This window comes from Gekko japonicus, unplaced genomic scaffold (genome assembly GCF_001447785.1).
Source record: "Gekko japonicus isolate JY-2015 unplaced genomic scaffold, Gekko_japonicus_V1.1 scaffold237, whole genome shotgun sequence".
NCBI classification, from domain to species: Eukaryota; Metazoa; Chordata; class Lepidosauria; order Squamata; family Gekkonidae; genus Gekko; species Gekko japonicus.
This window is the reverse complement of record NW_015161955.1, coordinates 766,307-789,990: the sequence shown is the minus strand read 5'-3', so window position 1 is coordinate 789,990 and position 23,684 is coordinate 766,307. Positions and strand designations below refer to the sequence as shown.

Genomic DNA, 23,684 nt, shown 5'->3' with positions numbered 1-23,684 from the left:
ATTGCTATACAGAACACCCTCCCCCACGTCAGCATCTCTGGGCTTCTTGCAGGTGCCTGGCTCCTGGATCACCCATTTCTCTTCCGACAGGGCCTTCTCAGCTGTCGCTCCTGCCATTTGGAACCAGTTTCCCATCTGCGGCATCTTCCTGCATTCCGCAGGGCATGTAAGGCAATTCGGATCCATCAGGCCTTTGGTTTAATTTTGTGGAACTGCTTCCACTGTACCTGGTAACGGTTGACTGGGAATTGATTTATACTTATTAATGTTTTATGAATCTGTTTGTATTTGAGTAGCTGCTGCTATTTTAATTTTTAGGTGTGTTTTATTGACTGTTTACTGTGGAATGCCTTATTGTAAACCACTCCCAGACCATACAGGAAAAGATGTGATATAAAAATGTAAACAAACAAACATTCACACAGACTTGACGAGTCAAGAAAGCCAATGCACCAAGAACAACAGACACAGAGAATGCCGGGGGCTCCTGGTTTTGTGTATTAAGGATGAGCTGGAAGCACAGAGCAACTGCCTCCAGAGTATGGTCATGTAGTACAATTCAGTCCCAACAGCAGGGGCAGAAGGCTGACACTGGCTGAGTTCCAGGTAAGGTAGTGATTGGGGGGGGGCACTAAATGAGCACATCTGTTTACCAAGAAGTGAGACAATGTATTATGGAATACAAAGAGAGGCACACATCCATGCATATGCCCTGTTGATGTAGAATATAAGATGGGATCTTAGGAGACATAGATGAAAGGAGCCAACCAACTTCCTTTTCTTTGCCCAAGGCTTCACCTGGAACAGATACCAGGGCTGGACAGGACAGGTACTTTAAAAATGGCGAGCAGGGAGGGAAGACACTGGATGGCAGAAAATTCAGCTCCCATCATCCATATCCCCCCCCTTTACATTAAAGCAAGATTCCCCTACTCAGCACTTTATATGTGAGTGGAACAGATGCATATTACAGCTGCCCCCATCACATCCAGCCCCGATCTGTACTAGTTATATTGTTCACCCTTGGGTATTATGTGAAACAGTACACTGGCAGACAGCTGAGAAAAAGAGGAGTTTGGAAACAACTTTCTAGTGCTCTCTTCAGTGTTCATTCCCATGTATATGTAATCAGCAGCTTCATGGAAGAGGAGGCAGCGCCTTGTACACCGACACAGTCCCGTCTTTATGCCCACCTCAATATGTATCAACACAAGTCTCTTTGTAAGTAGTTCTTGGAGGAGCTCAACTGCGTCCTGCTGCCAAGTACTTCCAACCTGTAAGATAAAAGAGGGAGAAAAATAAACACAACCCAAATCAGGATGTATGGAAAACCAGGTCAAAGTAATCTCAGCTAGGGATGGCCCTATCAAAAAGGCAGAGCGGTTTCGGCATAATCCCTGGGGGGGAGAATACAACTGCATTTTCCACCTTGTGAATCAACGTCTCCCGAGCTATCCAAGTGTCTCACTGATCCCAGCCTGGGCTGCTTATCCCCACTCCTTCCCTCACCTCTGGACTGAGAGCACTATCTAGCCTGCTTCTCTCATAACAAGAAGAAGAGAAGAGGAGATTGGATTTATACTCCGCCCTTCACTCAGCGTCTCAGAGCGGCTTACAAACTCCTTTCCCTCCCCATAACAGACACCCTGTGAGGTAGGTGGGGCTGAGAGAGCTCTGACAGAAACTACTCTTGTCAAGAACAGCTCTGACAGAACTAGGGCTTGTCCAAGGTTATCGAGCAGTTGCAAGCAGAGGAATGGGGAATCAAACCCAGTTCTCCCAGATTAGAGTCCACACACTTAACCACTACACCAAAGTTTGCTGTAGTGGTAAACTCGCACTTAACCACTACACCAAAGGATGCTAAGGAATCACACAAACAGGGTCCAGGCATCCAATCCACCCAATCTTTAGCCACCTCTTCTGCTAGAGAAAATCACATGGAGAGGGCTCTGTATCATCTGCCTGTATTTCCAAGACATGAGGCAAGCACGGTGAGCAAGATCCCACTATTCTCACCACTACCACATGTAAATTCTCCATAGCTGCCAGTATGAAAAAGTAGATGGATGACACAGTGTGCGCAGAGCGGTATATTGGAAGGGTAAATATAGCCCTACATGTTTTGCAGCAGGTAACCCACAGCTATTTATTTATAAATCTGCTATGATGCCTCCCAAGAGAGCCTGCTGGTGTAAAAGCACTGCTGAAAAGAAGGCTCCCACTTCAGGAGATAACCTTGTAAACACTATTGGGCCCCATTATTTTACAGACTTTTCTGTAAGACCTTAGCTGAGCTTGCCTCTGAGCCAATTCCAACCTCCAGGAATCCCAAAACACCTTGGAGCTTACAACAGGAAGGACCACTGTTGCACATGATTGTTTCTCTACTCCACATATACTACACGGAGTTCCCAGTAGATTTCAACGTGAAATGTCTACTCACTGGTTTAGTTTTATGGAGCTGACAGGGTATGGAAAAAGGAGGTACGTCAGCATACAAGACAGTGGGATAGAGATGACACTGAGGAATCTTTTCAATGTATCCAAAGTCTAAGTATCGTACCTATAAGAAAGAATGTAAAATGCAAATGCTAGTTCAACGTACACTTTTCTATCCCATCTCTGAAAAGCATGTCAGCCATGGTCAAAAGCACAGCCTGTTTATCATTTGCTGTGACTACTTCTCAGAAGGACTGTGACACAACGGCTATGTTTTTAAAGAACCAGTAGGTCTTCAAGGAAAAAGAAAATCTACACAAATGAAACACTAGACTCTTTGTGAGGGCTTCTTGGCCCTGGCAGATTGGGAGGTGTCTTTCAGTGGGTTAGCGTCCCCCCCCCTTTCCCATGCTCCTCAAGCAGGGCTGTGCCGAAGATCTGCAGGGCCCTTCCATTTCCAGTGGCAGCTGCATCCCCAGTTCATGGCTTGCAGTAGTTGCAGAGTAAAAAAGGAACCTCAGACTTCGTGAACTGAAAAGATTAAACTATGGGTCAGGACTTCACTGTGTACAAAATACCGGTGATTCCCTGGACTCCTTAGAATTCCTATAGGTATTTCTGGAGTTGCTTGGAAGAAGGCTCTTGATTGCACAAGTGTGAATAGGATGAATAACCAGTCCACTGGTGGAGAACCGATTTTATAAAGAAAGAATGCCTGATTTAACATCCTACCCCTCTGCACTCCTGGAAAGAAGATATCATGGAATGCCCCCTACCAGGAATGTGTGTGCCCTTGTGCAAGTGGAGAAGTTGCTGGGCCTGTTTTACTGTGCAGGGTAAAAGTAAAGGTAAAGGTTTCCCTTGCTCAAAAGCCAGCTGAATCCGACTCTAGGGGGCGGTGCTCATCTCTGTTTGTAAGCCGAAGAGCCAGCACTGTTCAAAGACGTTTCTGTGGTCATATGGCCGGCATGACTAAACGTCGAGGCGCACAGAACGCTGTTACCTTCCTACTGAAGTGGTACCTTTTTCTCTACTTGCAGTTTCTTGATTTCAAACTGCTAGGTTGGCAGGAGCTGGAGCCAGAGACAAGAGCTCACTCCATCACACGGCACTAAGGTCTCGAACTGCTAAACTACCGACCTTCCAGTCTGCAGCTCAGCGTCTTAACCGCTGAGCCACCATGGCCCCATCACCGTGCAGGCTACTTTACTACAATTTCATTACTCCTATTCCCCTAAAGGTTTCAAGCGAATGAGAGAAACTATATATTTCTTTTCTTCTCCCTGAACAAGAGCCTTGGATCACAGGTAAAGTGTGCAGTTGCTGGAGTCTGTCATGGTTCTGTATTAATTTTATGCATTATATTTTGTCTATTATAAGGTCACTCATGCAATTTTTAAAATGTAATGTTTTTGGTAAACTGTTTACTCTGGTGCTGGTCTTTCCACTGTAATAAATAATTCATTCGTATACAGAGAGACGGGCCTGAGGTCACAGAATGAACTAGTTAGGTATGTTCATGAATCACTTTTGTATGCCCTCCGGCATTCTCTGTGCCTATAGTTTCTTCTTTTTATATAAAAAAATGGGATTGTGCCATGGCAAAGTAATTTACAAGAATATGAAATACAAAAGGCATTCCACAATGCCTCTCCCCCCATACTTTTGCTATATTCCTTGCTCATCTTTAGAGCCTATATTCCAGTCAGAATTTTACATAGAACAAGGACTGAAATACCCCTCATCGCTAACCAAAAAGCACATTGTATGACCACCATTACTCAAAGGTATATAACTTTGGTGCCAGCGCCCTAAATAAAACACACAAGCACGCACACCACATGCGTTACACAAATGAACATGTCCTTAAAACAGAGCTTACCCTGATAGTGCCACTGCCAACTTCTGTAACTTCACCCCGATACCACAACGTATCTGGACCTCTTACAACACAAGCCTCTCCCTGTTTCCAGCTGTAGGGTTCCAGAAGACCCAGACATCTGACGTTATTCTGTATATCGCTCATCAGCTTGGATAATTGTTGCTCTAGTGTAAAGTGTTACGGAAGGCAGACCGTTAAGGTTATTCATACATCCAAGTCATCATTTTTAATGCAACTTGCAAGTAATTTGTACAATGGCTTACTGAGTATTTCATGGAACATAACATTTTGTTACAAGTCTATTACAAGTAGCAGCTCTGGGTTACCATTCTTACGGAAGCAGGTGGAAAACTGGGAAGGGCTTCTTCCCTCAACAGGTAACACCTTAGAGCCTAATCAGATTAGCCCCACCTTTCTGGAGCCAAAGCAAAGTACCCTGTGATACAATACACATTGAAGGTGACAGACTCTCACCCTTTATCAATCTTTCAACAACAGCACATGCCAGCTATGCTCTGAGAAATATACAGCGATGATACTTCCTGAAACTCTTTGTTAAGGCTTCTGTATCAAGTTTCAAAAGCCCCCCCCCGGGGGGGGCACACACACTTTTTGATGTAATATTGGCTGCAAACTCCACCCATTTTCCTCTGGCTCACCAGAGAAGAAGCAATAGAAGAACAAATGTATCAACTACTGAAATGCATTTCCATCCCACTTTAAGAAACAAAGATAGGTGCCCTTAACATTTGGAAAGAACAATCAGCCTTTATGGTACTAAATAAGGCAATGCAACTTCATATCATCCTCTGGGGTCCATAAGTTAGGGCTTGGCAACCAAGTTATTTCTAGCAGATAACAGGAATATTAACTTTCTCTGAGGTCATAAAAGAGTGCCTTTCTTTCACTACTTCTCCCCTCACAGAATTCCAGCTGAGAGGATGAAATGGCATGGCTCCCATACAGGCATGAGATCCTGCCACTCTTTTTAGAAGTTAGTCTCTACCCCTGCCCTCTCCTGCCAGTATTCTAACCTGAAAGTGAAACCAAACTACTGTTCAGCACAGGCTTGAACATCAACATTTAGTGCCAGGACAGCAGGCAGTAAAGGGTTAGCTCCTATTCCAACTCAGAAGACAGAGCCAAATAGGTATTTATCCCTGGACAGCAAACGCTCCCTTACTCTTATATAGGGGTGTGAATTCGGCTATAGCCGAACCAAAAAAATACCCGAAAAATACTTTGTCAGTATTTTTCGGGTATCACATAAACCAAATACAGATCACAGTTCTGTATTCAGATCCTGGTATAGCTGAACCTGAAAAAGCTGTAATTATCCAGATTTTTTTTCGGGTTCATTTTGCTATACGAAAAAGGTCTCATTAAACTTAACAGCTGGCTCAGCCACCAGTCAGCTGTTCGGTTTAAATGCCTTTCTTTCCCTCCCCGATGTCAGGGCACCTGGAGAAGATCAAGAAGGGAAGCAGGCATGTTTACAATGCCTTTCTTTCCCTCCCCGAGATCAAGGAGGGAAAGAAAGACATTGTAAACATGCCTAGGTTCCCTGTCTGCCCTTTCCCAGCTACAGTCTGTCAAATTAGAGAAGGGAAGGCAGAGAGTAAGGCTTTCCCTTGTCAATTTCACTCCCAGCTGACTGGCGGGGAGTGAAATTGACAAGGAAATCTGTAGGGTCTAACCAGAGAGAAAGAAGGCATTCTAACATGCCTCCGTTCCCTTGGGTGGTGTAAACTGGACCCAAATATATTCGGGAATACTGAATATAGCCCCAATCCGAATACCTTACTGGTATTTTACTGGGGAAATTCGGCATTTACCGATATTTTTCGGGTCTGATTTACCCAAACCCGAAAAATACCGGCATTTTTTCTTTTTGCACACCCCTACTCTTATATAGGAACTGAGGAATAGAAGGGGAGGACTAGCAAAAAATAACGATACAGTTTGCTGATATACAATTTCTGTTGAATTTAGAACCAAACCTGTGAACAAAACACCCTTAACAGAGCAAGTTAATTTGAAAACCAAGGGGGAAAAATATAAGACCACTTTGATACACTAGACAGTTTTACTTACTTTGGAAGAAACATGCCACAATATAATATTTGAGGGGAAATTAGATCATCTACATTTAATACTAAAATTTAAAAAATGAGACCCACACTGTAGATGAACGGTATGCCATTTTATTATATAAAGCTGCCACTTCCCATGATGGAGCTTGCTCTAGTTATTTATCACTCAATTTTCTATTTACCTTGTGACTTTGGTATAACATAAATAGTTCCATTGTCTGCAACATAGGAGACTACAGCACTGAACTGGTTCAAACTAGGAATAGCTGGTGGTTTATATGTTACAACCGCTCTGGACAGATCCGCAGATTTTTCTGATTCTTTATCTTCATGATCTGTAACAGGAAGTTCAGCTTCTTCTGGTGCACAAGACCTCAGTATATTCCCTGATACTGCAGTAGATTTGTTTATGTCCGTATTCTCTTGCTTTAAACGGATTTCCTGTGATTTCTCAGGTAATGCTTGAATTAAGTCTGTTCTGTGCACACAGATAGAGATTCAACAAAAGATGTCAAATAAATTGATTCCTGTGTTTCTTTTAAATTCTATTTCTAGACCTAGCTTTTCTTAACTCCAAAAATTCTTTGCTCCATTTCTCAATATGCAGAATGCATTATGACGAGTTTTGTACTCCTTTATTGTAGAATGGGTTTTCTCAAACCTAGAACTTCTTAAGCCTGATTAGCATTCTTTAAGCAGATTTCGGCTGGACAAACTAGCAAAAAGATCAGGTGCATAAGCTGAAAATTATGAGTTTTCTCTTGGAGGAAAATTTTAGTTGCCTTTGTGAACAAGGTGGCTGGTCTTTGAAGACAATTAACTAGAAGAAAATTCTCTTCATTTGTCTAATTTGTTAAAAAAATTCTGGAGGACAGGTCAGTAATATCATCCCCATAGGTATGAAGCAGAATGTAGTTTATGACTACCTGGAAAGTTCACTGATAAGGGGAGATTTGAACTAGTTTGTAACTCCATCCCACTGTACATTTCTAGTAATACAGAAAGACCCTACCAAACCCCATCAATTTCAACCACTGAAAGCACCACTTTGCGTTGGGATGCCCCAGTTAAGAACTCCATTCCTAAAGAGGACCAATTAGAGTAAGAACAAGTATTTGCAGGGCATCTACTGGGGATCTGCCAGGATGCTATGAATTTTTCAAGCACAGAGCATGTGGAAGGGATGCAAACGATGGTCATTAATCCATGTTTCAGGAAATGGGGGGGTGTTTGGGGACCTGTCTTTCAGAGTAACTCAGGTTCTCGCCACTTATGCCTGAACTATCTGGATATTCCCATCCATGGCAGGAGAGTTTAAACTGCCCTTCTGCCAGAAGAGGCTGTTCACCACACTGATACAGGTTTCCCTAACTGCTTGTCTTCTAATTGCAGTTAAGGGAACAAGGCCTTAGCATTAAATGAAGTACTGAGGCCTTTTTACTGCAGTAGTTGGGGTATTCCAGTGGGGGCAAAGGAATTAAGAATTTAAGTTTTCCTACCTCTGCTGAAGGCTGCACATGGTGAATTTGTTCCTTTCTACTCATGAGAGTATCCTTTGCATATCAGTGATTTAGTGCCCTTTTAACTAAGGTGATTTTAGACCATCTGTGACTTCTGAAGTAAAAGCAACTTGGATTCCCCCAAAATCATGACTTGCTCTGATCCTGGAGTTACTGTGAAGCTGGGACTGCCCTATCTGAAGATAGAGGTGAGCCCCACAACCATAATGACACAGCTATGCCGAGTTGGTGCCAACCTCTCCCATTTGCAGGCCTTTAACCAAGTGACTTATTTTGGCTTGTCATGGAGGCAAACTATTATCCCTTTCCTTGGGCAAAAAAGCAGATTCAAACAAACAGGGCATGGGTTCACAAACAAATAGCTGCCATTTTTCTTTTCCACTATGGTGCAGAAAGGAGGGAAGAAGAGACAAAAAAGCTACTATGGTCTAGGCAAAGCCCAATAAACTCATCTGGTGTCAGAGTCTCGTGTTTCTGTATGTGCTAATATTTCCTTATCTGGAGTGTTATGCTGGGGGGGGGGGATTGGAAAAACTTGCTGTTGCAAATAGAACTGAAGATGTTCCAAAGCCAAAAAGAACAGAGAGACTGTGTTCTTTGTTAGAAACTGCATTTGGTAAGCATCAAGTTCATAATCTTGACTTCTGACAGAGTTCATTCTTTGCACTTGCTCTTCTACCAACTAAATGAGGTACATTTTACCACACTTAAATGCATCCAGAGCAAGATAAAGACTATCTAAGATAGGAAATCCATCGGCATAATTAATCATCATTATTCAGCATTGTAATGCATTAAAATTATGAACCCATCCAGACTGCAATAAAGCAGGTGGATACATATCTTAAATAAAGGCAGACATACCTGCACTGTTCTAGTACATCATCACAAATATTTGAGAAGGAGCAATCAAAACTTTATTCTTAGAAACTACAAAAGAATGCCAACTTCTACCTTAAGCATTCTGCAGGATTACATACCTCTATCAGTTATATGAAAGATACGTACCTTCTTTTCCTAAATGCCAAACCTTTTTTAATCATGTATTCTGAAACATCAGTGTACAATCCATCATCTCTGTGAAACATTTTCACAGGAAATGGTGAAGCTTTTTTTTCCTGGGAGGAAAAAATGAACTGTTAATGGTGTGTGTGGCTCTGTTCCTACTCTTTACACACTGTTTTGCTTTCCAACATGAGTGCAACAACTAACTAAACCACCAACATCACATCATGAATAAGTGGGGGGCCCACAAGATGCAGCACAGAGGGATCCCATCTCCCCCCCCCCATCACCAAGCTGTCTTGGAGCGTGGCTGCTGCTACTGCAGCATCTAGGAGTGTTTGCCACTGGGCCCGCCAGCTCTCAAGAATGAAACTATCAAAATAATCAATTATTCTGTGGAGAATTTAAATCCCCAATGGATTTTTTTTTAAGATTTCAAATTTTTCTACAAAGCTGGGTTTCCCCCCAAATTTGCAGGAAATTTAATTCAGTGCAGCCCCAATCCATGGATTTAGATATCCACAGATGGGAGCCACATGTTGCTATTAAATATATAGACAAGTGGTGGGGAGGGGGCTGGGGGAGGCCAAATTAGATGGAAACTTCGCTGCCTTAGCTGTCTGCCTAGTGGAACATTTCCATTTTACAGGACCTGTGGAACTGAATCAAATTCCACCAGGCAAGACTAATACTTTTGGGCAAGGGATTGCCAAGAGGTTGTTATTCATACAGCGCAATGCTCTCTGGGGGGTGTACCAGGAAAGACAGCAAATTACAGTAGTCTAGTCTGGAGGTGACCGTTGCATGGATCACTGTGGCTACGTTGCGGCGTGGCAGGAAGGGAACCAGTTGCCGAACCTGGCGCAGATGAAAAAATGCCAGTCTAGCAACAGTTGTGATCTGAGCCCCCATCGAAACGGGGGTATACAGAATCACTCCTAAGCTCTTCACAAATGGCCTTGGTGTTAACGGCTCACTGTCAAGGGCTGGAAGTTGGCATCCCAACCTGAGATCTCCCTGGCTCAGCCACAGACCTCTGTCTCTGACAGATTTAGTTTCAGCCAACTCTGCTTCAACCAACCAACCACAGCCTCTAAACCACTGGCCAAATTGTCTGGGGCAGGATTCAGCCATCCGTCCATCAACAGATACAGCTGGGTATCAACAGCATACTGATCACATCCCAGCCCAAAACGCCGTCTCAGCAGGGCGAGAGGGCACATATAGATATTAAATAACATTGGGGAGAGGACTGCCCCCTGTGGGACACTGTACACCAAAGGGTATCAGGCTGAAATAGACTCCCCAAGGGCCACTCTCTGATCCCGACCATGGAGCAATGAGATAAACCATTTCAAGGCTTTTCCATGAAATCCCCATGTCTGTGAGGCAGTGGGTAATTAGGTCATAATCAATGATGACAAATGCTGCTGTAATATCAAGGAACTCCACAATGGCTTTCATAAGGTTGCTGCTGAACAGGAGCAAGCAGCCAGGCCTGGTTGAGTCATACAAGTTGAATGGTATCAAGTCTCCCAGAGGCTGCTGCCAGGCCTTAGGTTCCCAACCTCCAGGTGGGACCTGGATATCTGCCAGAACTACAACTGAACTTGGAAACAGACATCCGTCACTCTGGAGAAAATAGCTGATCTGGAGGGTGGACTCTATGGCATTGTATCCAGCTGAGGCCTCTCCCCTCCACAAACCCTGCCCTCCTCAGACTCCACCCCAAAATATCCAGGAATTTCCCAACCTGGAGATGGCAACCCTAGTCAAGCCTGGCCCCGTGGTGCCCTCCCTCAATGGCCAAAATAGGCTTGAAAAGGGCTCTGCTGCCTCCTCCTTGCTTTTACTGATAGAAGCAAACCTTGGAAACCTGTGGTTGCCTAGCAACAGTCACTGAGGGAATCCACTGCTTAAAGCTACAGGTGCTCCTTTTATCATTTTTGGATTTTTTAAAGCTGCCCAGTGCATTTCTTTAGATTTCATTTTTTTATATTTGCAAACCCAGGTCCCTTTTCAGGTTTGTAGAAAGATCTGTCTTGCCCATTCACTGCTCCAGTCACTGGATTTAAATATCCAAAGATATCCTGACTTCACTATTAGAATATGTTTTAGTACCACATTAACTTACCATATACCCTAACCCACTATCAACAAAAATACGCATTTGGAATTAAACAATGAGACTTTCATTTCAGTAAGAGTATCTGAGTATGTATAACTTCATTAACTAACAGTGTTAGCAAACCAGAGACAAGACTGAAAAGTGTGTTTGGGGGAGCAGGTTGGAAGCGAAGCAAGAGAAAAACCGGCACAAAAGCACTCTCAGAAAACCTGGGCAAACAGCGAACGGAAAGCCAACTGAGCGTTGAAGGGAGGATAAACATTGCAGAACAAAAAAGAAAACCCGATGGACACGCATGGTGAAAGCGAGGTGAAACGCCAGTGTATAATAGGCCTGTATCTGAGCCTACTCCTAAATCTCAATCTGAATAGCATCCTGAGGTTCAAATAAAGGCTACAATACTTCTGTGAGACACTTCAGGTATTTACTACAAACCTGTATGATTATTTTTACCATTGCTCCACTTAAATATTGTATCAGTGTATCGCATGCAGTTGCTGTCCACTGTTCAGTCCCACCAGCTGGCCTAAAAATGAGAAATGCAGGAAACAAACCTTGTAAAAATTTGAACCTTTTTTTTTTAAACTTTATTTGGATATAACATCAAGTCAACCAATATAACATTTTAGTATCCATCATCTGTTCAACAATAAAACTTATGTCCCGTATCTTTTTACCCTCGTTACATCCTTCCCCCTTCCATTTCCCTCCCCTATACAAGGCTTCCCGCAGTGCTTCGACCTCCTGCGCTTCTTATTTCTAAATTCAATTTCCATTTAATATTTCTTATATTTCACTAGGTAACACTTATGTCCACTCCATCTTTCTTACTCCTCATTTTCTACAGTCTCCATAATGGTTCTACTTTTAGTAATTATCAAAACTGAATAATGTATCTTTTACATCTTCATATTTTTCCAAATAGTCTTTTAAATCCTTCCAGTCTCTATAAAAATCCTCCGCATCCCGATTATTCAATTTCCTGGTCATTTTATCCATTTCAACTGCAAATAGTAATTTTTTAATCCATTCATCAATTCCCGGTGTTCTTCTTTCCAACCTTGTGCACATAAGCAAGTCTAGCTGTTGTCACCATATACCACATCAAAGTTCTTTTATCTGCCTTAACTTCCTCCATTTTAAAAATTCGAACCTTTTTTTGAAAAGCTCTGCAGCCAGCTCAACTATAACATCTACTTTGTTTAGTGTAACTACACTACATTTGCACAAGAGATATATTACTCATCTGAATAGTTCCAGAACATTAGTATATAATATCGATACAAATGCTTACTTCTCTCAGTTTTTCCTTAACTGACTATGCTAATTTGGGTTATGGGTTTCCAGTAATGAAGTCTCTCAGAATTTGAGCTACAGTTTTCTATACTGGCCCAATGTGCCATTATGGCTAGGAAATGCAGCGGTAACAAGACATGGGCCTCGACTTTGACAGGGAAGACCCCAAGTTCACAGCACTCCACAGCTGTGAACCATGCTGAGTGGAAATTAGCAAATTAGCTGCATTTCAGAATTTTATTAAATCTGGTTACCTTAAGTCTGTTAGGAAGCATTCCACTGCTAGAGGCCCAACTGACATCAAATTCTCATCAAGTTTTCTTAGACAGATGGTATTCACAGTTTTGGTGGTGCCAAAATCAAAGAAGAATACCTGAAATAGTATGGCCGTAAGGAAATTCGCATTCTTTAGAAATGCTTTTTAAATACATTTTTAAAAATGTTCAGTTTAACACATCATAAATCTCCCAACAAGGCTATTGAATGCATGATTCTCAGAGTGACATCTTCAGGATCATTTCATATGAAATATGGCAACAACTCTAGGAACAGAACTGGTTAGTCTGACTTTGCAATTATTTCCCTTTAGTTTGTCCTATGAAAAAAGTTACTGACGTGCACAGTAAGTGCAATGATATGGATCGGAGTAGCCAGGTGTAGTTATTCTCTCACAGTACACTTTTTTAAAATAAAGGATTTAATTCCATTTTTATCTAATACCAAATGGTTCCCTCTCAGTCATACTAAGGGAAGAAGAAGAAGAGATTGGATTTATACCCTGTCCTTCACTTGGGAGTCTCAAGAGCATTTTATAATCTCCTTTCCCTTCCCCTCCCCACAACAGACACCCTGTGAGGTAGGTGAGGCTGAGAGAGCTCTTTCGAGGACTGCTCTTAAGAGAACAGCTCTGAGAGAACTTGTGACTGACCCAAGGTCACACCAGCAGCTGCATGTGGAGTAGGAGGGAATCAAACCCGGTTCTCCCAGATTAGAGTCCACGCTCCTAACCACTACACCAAACTGGCTCCATAAAAACAGAATGGTTTTCTGAAAGTAGTTACCTCCACAGTGTTTTCAGAAACAATCTTGCAGACCCGGCCTCTGTTCCACTGATCTAGACCATGTATATCAGCAGCACAGTTCATACCCATTTCCCATTGAACAGTTTCTTCTTCCTCAGACATGTTGTAAGTGGCAGATATCTTTTCCTGTAAGCTAAGTTTTAAAAAGTCAAAAGGACCACAAGTCTACACATTCACTGATGCTCTAAAGAGCCATTTCTTCAGAAGTGCAAGGCTTGCACAGTTAAAGCAAGGTATTTTGATAACTCTTGAAATGATGTACTGTCTCCTCTAGAAAAAGCGGGACTTGTGTAGTGACTACCTTAATTCATTCATTTGTGTAGTGACTACCTTAATTCAAATTAAAGACTGACACAAAACCCTAGGTTATGCTGTTATTTTGGTAGACATCTTGTTACCCAAAGGGGAGGTCTCCTAATTAGATGGGGGAATTAGCTTTTAAAGATGCAGAGCAAGAGGCAGGTAACTAGGGATCTTCACCTAGGTATACCAGGATTTTCCCTTAGAGAACTCTCAGAATAAGCCAGGCTGCAATTCAACAGAGAAGATGTTTTATTATAAAAGAATAAAAGCAGATAGGGAAGTTCTCTCAGTGGAGGGGGGTAAGCAGTGGGGGTACTGCAGGGATCAGTACTTGGTCCACTGCTTTTTAACTTGTTCATTAATGATTTGGAGTTGGGAGTAAGCAGTGAAGTGGCTAAATTTGCGGATGATATGAAGTTGTTCAGGGTGGTGAAAACCAGTGAGGATTGTGAGGCACTCCAAAGGGATCTGTCAAAGATGGGCAAGTGGGCATCAACATGGCAAATGGGGTTCAATGTGGCCAAGTGCAAGGTGATGCACATTGGAGCCAAAAATCCTAAATATAAATACACGCTGATGGGGTCTGAACTGGCAGAGACTGATCAAGAGAGAGATCTTGGAGTTGTAGTAGATAACTCACTGAAAATGTCGAGACAGTGTGTGACTGCAATAAAGAAGGCCAATGCTATGCTGGGTATTATTAGGAAGGGAATTGTAAACCGATCAGCCAATATCATAATGCCCCTATATAAATCAATGGTGCGACCTCATCTGGAATACTGTGTGCAATTCTGGTGACCACACCTTAAAAAGGATATTATAGCTTTGGAAAAAGTGCAGAAAAGGGCAACTCGAATGATAAAAGGGTTGGAACACAAATCAATTTACCTCCCTTCTTTCTCGGGGGTGGGGGTTGAATGACTGCGTCTGCCTTTGGAAGAAGAGGTGACTACGACGGAATTAGGTTTAGGGTGGGTGAATAAAAATTCAGCACTTTGCTCCTGCACCTTATACATATGATCTATTCTCTGGCTCGAGACGGGTAGATGCCGGGTGAGACAATGGGATTTTTTAGCTGCCTGAAGCAGGACTGACGTCATCGGTAAGGCTATCAGGGTAGAAGTGTCCATCTGTACGATATCGAACACGGAGTCCGTTACAGAAGGTGAAGGTTGCACCATAGACAGGGTCAACGTCTGATAAAGTCCCCATAAGATTTGACATCCTCTGACGGAGAAATTGGAAGATCCTCACCCACATGTTGAGGCGAGGGTTCCATCTGAGGGTCGGGTTTTTCATCTCCTGATTGGGAGGAGGAGTCGGAAGAGACAGAATGTTCAGATGGTTTGGAAAAGGAAATTGGCAACATCGGTGTCGATGGGACCAGATTCGATGGCCCTTTAAACTTGGGAACTATTGGAGGTAGTGGTTTGGGAGGTTTGCCCATCGGCCTCGATGGTTGAGGCCGCACAAACTCTGGCGTCGGTGGAGGATCTTGATACTGAGAGAGCCGGGAGAAGGTAGACTGACGGTCCCAATCCACCAGTTGGGGTGGGAACCACAGCATACCACTCGAGAATGGATTGTATTGCCATTGCCGCTGATCCCAAGGGGGTAGGCAGTGGGTGGATTGGTGCCAATGGTCGTTCTCGATCATCAGGTTGGAATGGTGAAGGATGGACAAAGGTGTCGGCTCCATGGTTTAAGTGTAGGCTTTTGACACTGGAAGACCGGGAGATCTGCATCAAGTCCATATTGTGCTCTGAGTCAGTGAGCTGGATAGGACGCAGCGAAGGCGACCGTGGTACACCTTGTGGTTGCTTTCAGCTCGTGGAGTCAAGCGAAGCAGCCCCCACAAGATTCGATTCTGTGGCCATCCAAGGGGTCAGTGGAGTTTGCATAGAGGGAGTTTTTGGAGGAAGTATGGGCTTCAGACTGAGATGTCTGGGCCGAGCGTTTCAGCATCGGGTGGTCGACATCTGAGTTAGTCGGTATCGGGGACAATGCAGCCGTCGATGCCGAGGCGGCAGTAGACATTGATGTATGCCCCGAAGTGTCCTGTGACGACATCGGCGAGAGCGCTAACTCCAAAAGCACGACGCGAAGTCTAGCAGCTCTGTTCTTTCTCGTCTGCTTCAAGAACTTTGCACAATGTGCACAAGAGTCCACTCGGTGCGATACCCCAGGGCACAGAAGGCAAAGTGAGTGTCCGTCTGGAGGAGCGATTTTACTACCACACTTGAGGCACCGTTTAAAGAAACCCCACCTCTTGGCCATAGGCCAAGTAATATTTGTAGTAACAATGTCCTTTCACTTAGCAAAAAACCCCAAGAAAAAAGCAAAGAAACTTTGAAGAAAAAGAGGAATAGCCCCTAAAGCCAAAATTTTTACCGACCGAAGCAGAGAAGATCCTACCAGCGTGGCGGTCAGAAGAGAACTGGCGGGATTGTCGTGCCCCTCCCTTGGTTATGTGCAGTGGGGCCTGCACGTGACTGGGGAGCGGGCGCGAAAATCCCTCTTTTTTTCAAGAGGAACCGATCTAGGTCAGCGCAGGCGCACTATATCCCAGAGGTGTGATGCGCAGAGACCACGAAGAAGATGCAATGTTTTGGGAGTGGGAAACCCGTGATAGGGTTACCTGACTTAAACCATGGTCATTAATAACTTCTTGATGACCCTTGAGTGCAGGATAGAAGCTATCGGGTTGTATGAATAGTGCTAATTAGGGTGAATGCAAAAGGGAAGGTGTGACCAGGTGTTGATGTTAAGTCGAGGTGAGGTCAGGAAACCCACTGTCTAAAGTATGCATCTCGTTTTGGGTGGGGAGGAGGGTCATTAGCATTTCACCCTTCCTGTCTCACCTGCCAAGATATGTGCTTGGATTTGTCCCTGGCTGACATCCATGTTCTGTCTCAAGTCACTTCCATTTTGTTTTTATTTCTAGGCCAGACAGCGCAGTGCACATATATTTTGGGGTGATATTAAAGAGGAGCGTTGATTTTCTCTCTCTCTCTCTCTAAGCACCAAACTATTTCCCCTTGCAGGAAGAGGGTCTGACTGCTAACAATCTTTCCTGTAAAACTTTCACAGCTAGGTGATGTGACAGATACAGGATTTGTTTTTGTTTTTTAAAAAACACACACTGATGAGTTTTGTGTCTGTATGGAGCTATGATTAGGAATGTTTCAGAATATTTTAGAATACTCCAAGGTTGCGTTTCAGAAGGTAGATTTCTGTGCCTAGACAGTACCTCTATGTTTTCTGAATCATAGCTCTGCACAGAGACCACAAAGGAGAAACGTGCTGCATATCTGCACTGTAATGAGAATAATGTTACAATCCTAACGAAATACACTTACCTGTTCAGCAGTTTTTCTGCAGACTGCATTTGCACAAAGATCTTACTTGGAGACACAATATGACTAATTCGCACTTGCAGTTCTTTGTTACACTCTAATGCCAAATCTTCCATTTGTGACAGCTCTGTACATCCAGAATTTAAAACCTCCGCTTCCTTTGTGAAGGTTTCTTCTGGAGGAGGATCCCACACTTCATTGTAAGCAATGGCAGAGGTTTGGGGATTCCTACGGAAAGTGCACGGCTCACGTGTAAAATCTATTTTATCTATTTAGGAGTAGTCAAGTAGAAATAGAAGTATCTTCCTGCACAAGTCCAAATATTCCACTTTTGATAACAGCAAAAACAGACCCTTAATTGAAAATATTAGATTGTTCGCTGTACTGCACCACCCTGCCCCCACCCCCAAATACCTACTGCATTACAGGGCTTATGTTAATGATAGTTTATCAGGACACTGTACTTGCCTTGGTACATTCAATGCTAGGCCTTCATTAACCAGGAGGCTATTAATGCTACGAGACACATTTGGTACTGCTGGTACACTTTCATAGAGCTCAACAGAGAATGTATTGTCCGGCAATTTTTCTACAAAGAGATGAAAGAGGACATTACAATCCAAAATGCCCAAGAAAAATGACACACTAGTTTTCCTGACACCCCAAACCTGAAGGAGAATACCTGAGGGCCACTATCATTAGTAAGTTTTTCTCTCCATTCCCATTTCAAGATCTTTCCTAGAATTTTTGCAAAGCTCAAAGTATTTTTGATTTTTTTTTAAATTTATTTACATGTGATTTGTATACCGCCCATGACCCCTAATGGGTCTTGCCAATGTCCTGACGGCTCCTGCCGCGCTGCATCCCACGTCAGCGCGTTGCTCCGGCTCCGCCTCCGCTCGATCCAGCCGCTGCCTTTCCTGGGTTGCTCTCTGCCGCCGCCATTGCTTTCTCGCCGCCGCCGATTCTCCTTTTCCTTACTGCTGCCGATCGCCTTCCCAGCGTAAGCCAGGAGGAGGGTGCCCCCTGCCACCTAGGGCAGGTACCCATTCCTCTGTTGTTATTAGAGCGGCTGGGTTGGCGGGAGCTGAGATGAGGGCCGGGGGCTCAACCCGGCCGCGGTGGGGATTCGAACAGCCATTATGGCTGTTCGCTACAGATGTTATCAGCAGGCGTTGTATTGCCTGCGCCACCGCTCCCATATAAGGTCTTTGCCCTTCTAATGGAAGTTTTTGACATTTAATTCCTTCATACACTTGCCTACTCTCAAGGTTTTCTTACAATCTGACATGAACTTTAAAATCTTACCACTTGATCGATCCTGAATAAGCAGACGTCTTACATTCAGGTGTTTTCAAAAAATTATCTGAACAAAAACCTAACATATGGAAGGTTTGAAACTCATATGAAGAATTTTTATCTCTAGCATAGTTCAGCAGTGTAGAAGCATTCCCTCACTGTTCTATTAGCCCTCCTCCCTGTTTGTTTTATTTTTTTTAAATATTTTAATGTATAGATGGGGGGAGCTGTAGCAGCCTTCAGAGTACCTCTGAGTATAGAGTACCACACCTTTTGGGGGCCTTCCCAATTCCTGAGGGGGAATTAGTGGAAATCAGAACACCATTGCAGACAGCATGTACAAACTCTTTGCAGTTCCAGATGGGTGGGGATCAAGTTCTCCTGCGCTGGCTACAGCTCCCCCCAATTTAACTACCACAATGGGGGGAAAAAGGAAGGAGAGAAAAGTCACTCACCAGTAAAGAAGCACAACATAACTTTTTCATGAATCATTTCTTCAAATCTGCACTTTGACTTACTGCTCCACTCATTTGTTCCTTTACATGGTTCTATATGACTCAGTTTGCACCGGATGGCCTGGATGATTAAATTCAGACTGATTTATGATAAACCCCCTTTTAAGGAACTTCTGAGAGTTACTTACATTAGACTTCCAAAGGTCTATAATCTAAGCAATAATCAGCTCCACTCCCACTAAGCTTGAAATCTTGCTAAAGGAGAAAGGGCATCATAACCAGGCTCTACAGCACTTCAACATCCATCAACAGCAGTTTCTCCAAGTCCTTCATGGAGCTATCAGAGCAATCCACTGTAGTGTTCCTGGGAAAGGCTTCTCAGGGGAATCACGGGCATTATACATTTGTAATGTTTTGAGAAAACAATTAAACACTGAACTGTACTAGTATTATTATTATTGCGATTTATATCCCGCCCTCCCTGCATGCATATATCATAAACCAACCTAACATACCATTCGTATATCATAAACCAACCTGACATACATCAGGAGCTTATTAGGGGTGTGTGCTTGGTATATCCTGAGCTGAATAAATACCCGAAAAATACATTATTCGGGAGTGGTACAGCTATACCAAGCCAGCTCTGCACTACCCCAGCGAATCCTCTCTTGCAGCTCCAATCAGCTGACTGCTCTGTGTTGGCTGGGGCTGGCTGGCTTCTCTTGAAAGCCAGATTCAGGGGCAAAGAAACCCTCCCCACACACACCAGATCCAGGGGCCAGCTTCTTCTGCAGGGCAGTTTAAACCGCGGGGGAGGGGAATCCCAAAGGGTGAACCATCCCGGTTCAATTGCGGTGCAGTTTGCAAAAGGCATTTAAAGGGACCATCCCTTTAAATGCCTTGCCGAATAAATTCGGCAGTCCCAATTGTTTCCAGAGGGGTATGATATTGGAATTCAAGAATATTGGGAACACACCCCAGAGCTTATTTTAAATGAACATTATCAGAAATCTTTGGGGTTTTTTAAAAAAACTTCTCTACTGATAGCAGAATGTTTTTTTTTTTAAACTTCTCTACTGATAGCAGAATGCAACATACCTTTGCTGGAGAGGCTAAGAACTCATCTTTTATCTTGCGCATGTCTTTCACATTTATTTTAGCTGTATTGCCATAGTCTACATACTTCACCTCAGCTTGTTGATGGCCTGGAAGTCCTTCAGAAAACATCAGGGGGTTAGGAGAAATTGAACTGTAAACAGTACGCAATTATGAACAATGTTTGTGTGCCTCCCACACCAACAGCTATTGCTCTGAAGATATTACAGACACGGTATTACAGCAGCGTTTCTCATCCTTTTTCCAGTAACATTTACCCAAGATGCTGATCTGTGCAGCATTCACACCTAATAGCAGACAACAATCCTAAGCATGAAATATTAAAAATGAGAAACAAGAAGGATACACCAGGGCATTTGAGAGATTCATGTCAGAGATCCAATTTACTGGCACATTAGTTAGTGATATTCACTAGTTTACAACAAGCATGTTCTGCTAACTTTACTAAGAGAACTGCTGGAGTAGGCATTTGCTGGAATCACATCCCTTGCTGCACTAAAGGGGCAGAGTGGAAGTTTAAGAGTGATGCAAAACTTGAGAAAATCCAGGCACGCAGAAAAGCCCCTGTCGAACTGGCACTTTTCTCTGATGGAAGATCAGAATTTTCCCTCAGAGGTACCAAACAGCAAACTGCTTCAAGCCCAATTTGTGGGGAAGCCTCTGACCTACAGCTATTACTGGGTTTTTGTGGGAACTGGAGATGAAGGCCCACATTGTCCCCGGTTGGGATCTTGGGAAAGTTATTATTATTTACTTACTCCATTTATACCCCACCCATATTTCTCCCCAAATGGGATCCCATACCAGCTTACACTATTCTCCTCTCCTCCGTGTTATTCTCACAACAACCCTGTCAGATAGGTTAGGCTGAAAAAAATGCGATTGGCCCAAGGTCACCCTGCAAGCTTCCACAGCAGAGTGGGAATTCAAACTTGGGAGCTCCTACATCCTAGACAGATATAGTTACCACTGCACCACAGTGACTCCTTAGATTACCTCTGGATAACCCCCAGTCTGCTATCTGAAGTGCACACTGATATTTATTTATTTATTTGACTTATATCCCACCCTCCCCGCCAAACTTGAGAAAATCCAGGCACGCAGAAAAGCCTCTGTCGAACTGGCACTTTTCTCTGACGGAAGATCAGAATTTTCTCTCAGAGGTACCAAACAGCAAACTGCCTCAAACAATTAGAGCCATCCTAAAGTGCTGAGGTGGTTACGCTAATCTTAATAATAGTGCAATTGTAACAGCAGACGCGACAGGAGATGTCAGAGTAGTATCCCCCCTTTGCCTAATCTTTCTCTGGTTCTGGAACCTTAGGGGAAATGAGCCTCAGTAAGTTCATCCCTGACCTAGATAGTTCAGGCTAGCCCATCTTGTCAGATCTCGAAAGCTATGTGGGGTCCACCCTGGTTAGTACTTGGATGGGAGACCACCAAGGAAGTCCAGGGTTGCTCTGCAGAGAGAGTCATTGGCAAACCAACTCCATTCACGTTTTGCCTTGAAAACCTTATGAGGCTGCCATAATTCAGCTGTGGCTTGATGGCACTTTCCACCACCAAGCTCATTCAGAGGTGGGCCCAGAGACTAACATTCTCTTAACAGAAGGAAGATGAGTGATGTTCTGAGGAGCGCAAGTTAATTACAGCTGTCCCAGTTTTCTGCTTGTTTTTCTACAGCCAATCCTGCCATGTTCTTCTTTTGCTGTGTTTTGCTTAAGTAAACAATTTCAACCCATGCGAGGCCACAGACTGCTATGCTAAGCAAGGACATCAGCTTATCTACAAGAAAGGGGAGGAAGAGGCAGCTAGGAAATGGAGCTTAACTTCTCTCTATGCACATACCTCTAGCTAAAGTGGGCCAGAGAGACCATCTTTCCCAGTATTATACTGGGGTAATTCCAATAACTGGAACTTCTCTCCCAGTGGCTGCGACTTTGGCTTTGATCCAGCTGGGCAAGAAAAGCCAAAACTGTTTAAAGTTTTCCCAGAACTCCCAAGATCCCTGGTGAATTTAGCTCAGGTGCTGAGCCAAAAGGCAGGTGGAAGGGAGTGCTAGGAAGCTGGTTGCCAGGGGAAACCAAGATCACCATAATATAGGGAAACGAACACTTGAGCCACCTGAACTACCACCCACACTGAGTTTGACAGTATTACATCATGCAGTTACAGCTTTCAAATGGCAATAAGTCTACAAAATAATTGCATGCAAGCGGCTTCCAATAACCTGCATACATACATCAGTCACATATTGTAGATACTAGGGAAAACCCTATCTTTGTAGCTCCCTTTTCTGGAAACAATTCTGACATGAGACAATCAGCTCATACTATTTCAACTACCTACCAATCACTTGCGCTCTGTACCAAACTCCATCTTCAAATTTGGCAATGCAGGGTTGATCTTGGATTGGACACAGGATTTCCAAGTTGTCTCCACTTTCAGTTTTATAAACTTCTTCAATCTTTTTCAGGAAAAATGCAGATTCTGGACTGTCCAGCTATCATCATGGAAACATTTATACTTATGAAAGTCAATGTTTATTTAGCACACTATTTGCTGCACAGAACACACTGTGGCAGCCCTTTACATCCAAATGACAAAGGGCAAGGGACAGAAGCAGCTTGGGGCGAGGGGATGGGTCTGGCATACAGTGGGAAGTGAAAGGTGACTGCAAACATAACGCTATTCTATTCACAGCTCTTATAAATCAAACAACAAATATCAACTGAAGGGAATGCTCCAGCAGACAGGACTGCTCTAAGGGAAATAAAGGCATTATGTAGGTATTAACACCCCCTCCCCCTCAACTAACCGAGTGGCTACGAGATTGTGAAATTAGGTCCATACAAGTCTAAAGCAAAAGGTGGGAAGGATGGCAAAGCTGAGAGATGGCAAGAGCGGAAAACAGCTTTCTATACCAGGGCAGCCTTACTCATCAGCATCACGTTCAGATTCTTCTGTCATAGAATATCATTTGCTGCTGCTTCTATCATCACAATGCCAACCTAGAGGTTGGTGCTTGTCTCACTGTGCCACCAAGGGTAGACCTAGCCCTTCTGGATGGAGAGCACGTTGTTGCAGCCTGGGGGCTCAAGAAAAGTGGACTGTAGCTAGTGAGCACATTGCCTTATTGCCAGGGTCTGAATCTCTTAGGGAGCGCTGAAACAGTCAGTGACAGACAATACAAACGCCTCCCACTCTTTTAGCAGGGCAAAGTTATTTTCCTTATCTCTGGGGTCACTGAGAACACTATTGCCATCTTTTGGAACCACAAAGCCCAAGATCAGGGCATCCAACAGGGGCACCTTGAGGGCATTCAGAATATAACTAAACAGAATTTCTTTTTTAAAAAACTGTTAATTTTTTAACAGTATAGGGAACATCCTATTTCTCCCAAATTGCTTAGAATCATAGAATCATAGTGTTGGAAGGGACCATCACTGTCATCTAGTCCAACACCCTGTACAATACAGGAAATTCACAACTACCTCCCCCCCTTACCCCTAGTGATCCCTGCTCCATGCTCAGAATATGACTGGATCTGTTTGCCTTTCTCACCAAAAGACAGCTTGAATTATAAGAGTTGCAAACAAAGCAGAGCTCACAATCATGGAAGGGGTCTTTGCCACATCTCACTTCTCATTAGAACTTCACTTTGCTTAGATTGCTACCTGATTTCAGTATGCCAGACCCCTCTG

The 23,684-nt window shown here is 43.5% G+C and overlaps 1 protein-coding gene across 1 annotated transcript in view; it reads right to left on the bottom strand.

Annotated features, from left to right (window-relative positions):
- Positions 1-23,684, bottom strand: part of RNF17 (ring finger protein 17) — a 69,067-nt gene that overhangs the window by 9,378 nt on the left and 36,005 nt on the right. The window contains exons 16-28 of the mRNA XM_015429479.1: positions 22,330-22,483; positions 19,963-20,078; positions 18,862-18,982; positions 17,576-17,696; positions 17,111-17,335; positions 13,428-13,581; positions 12,621-12,739; positions 11,506-11,596; positions 8,946-9,055; positions 6,600-6,895; positions 4,325-4,488; positions 2,447-2,566; positions 1,194-1,274 (exon numbers count right to left, since the gene is read on the bottom strand). Coding sequence (XP_015284965.1) covers positions 1,194-1,274; positions 2,447-2,566; positions 4,325-4,488; positions 6,600-6,895; positions 8,946-9,055; positions 11,506-11,596; positions 12,621-12,739; positions 13,428-13,581; positions 17,111-17,335; positions 17,576-17,696; positions 18,862-18,982; positions 19,963-20,078; positions 22,330-22,483 — 1,872 coding nt within the window. The remainder of the gene's footprint in view (positions 1-1,193; positions 1,275-2,446; positions 2,567-4,324; positions 4,489-6,599; positions 6,896-8,945; positions 9,056-11,505; positions 11,597-12,620; positions 12,740-13,427; positions 13,582-17,110; positions 17,336-17,575; positions 17,697-18,861; positions 18,983-19,962; positions 20,079-22,329; positions 22,484-23,684) is intronic.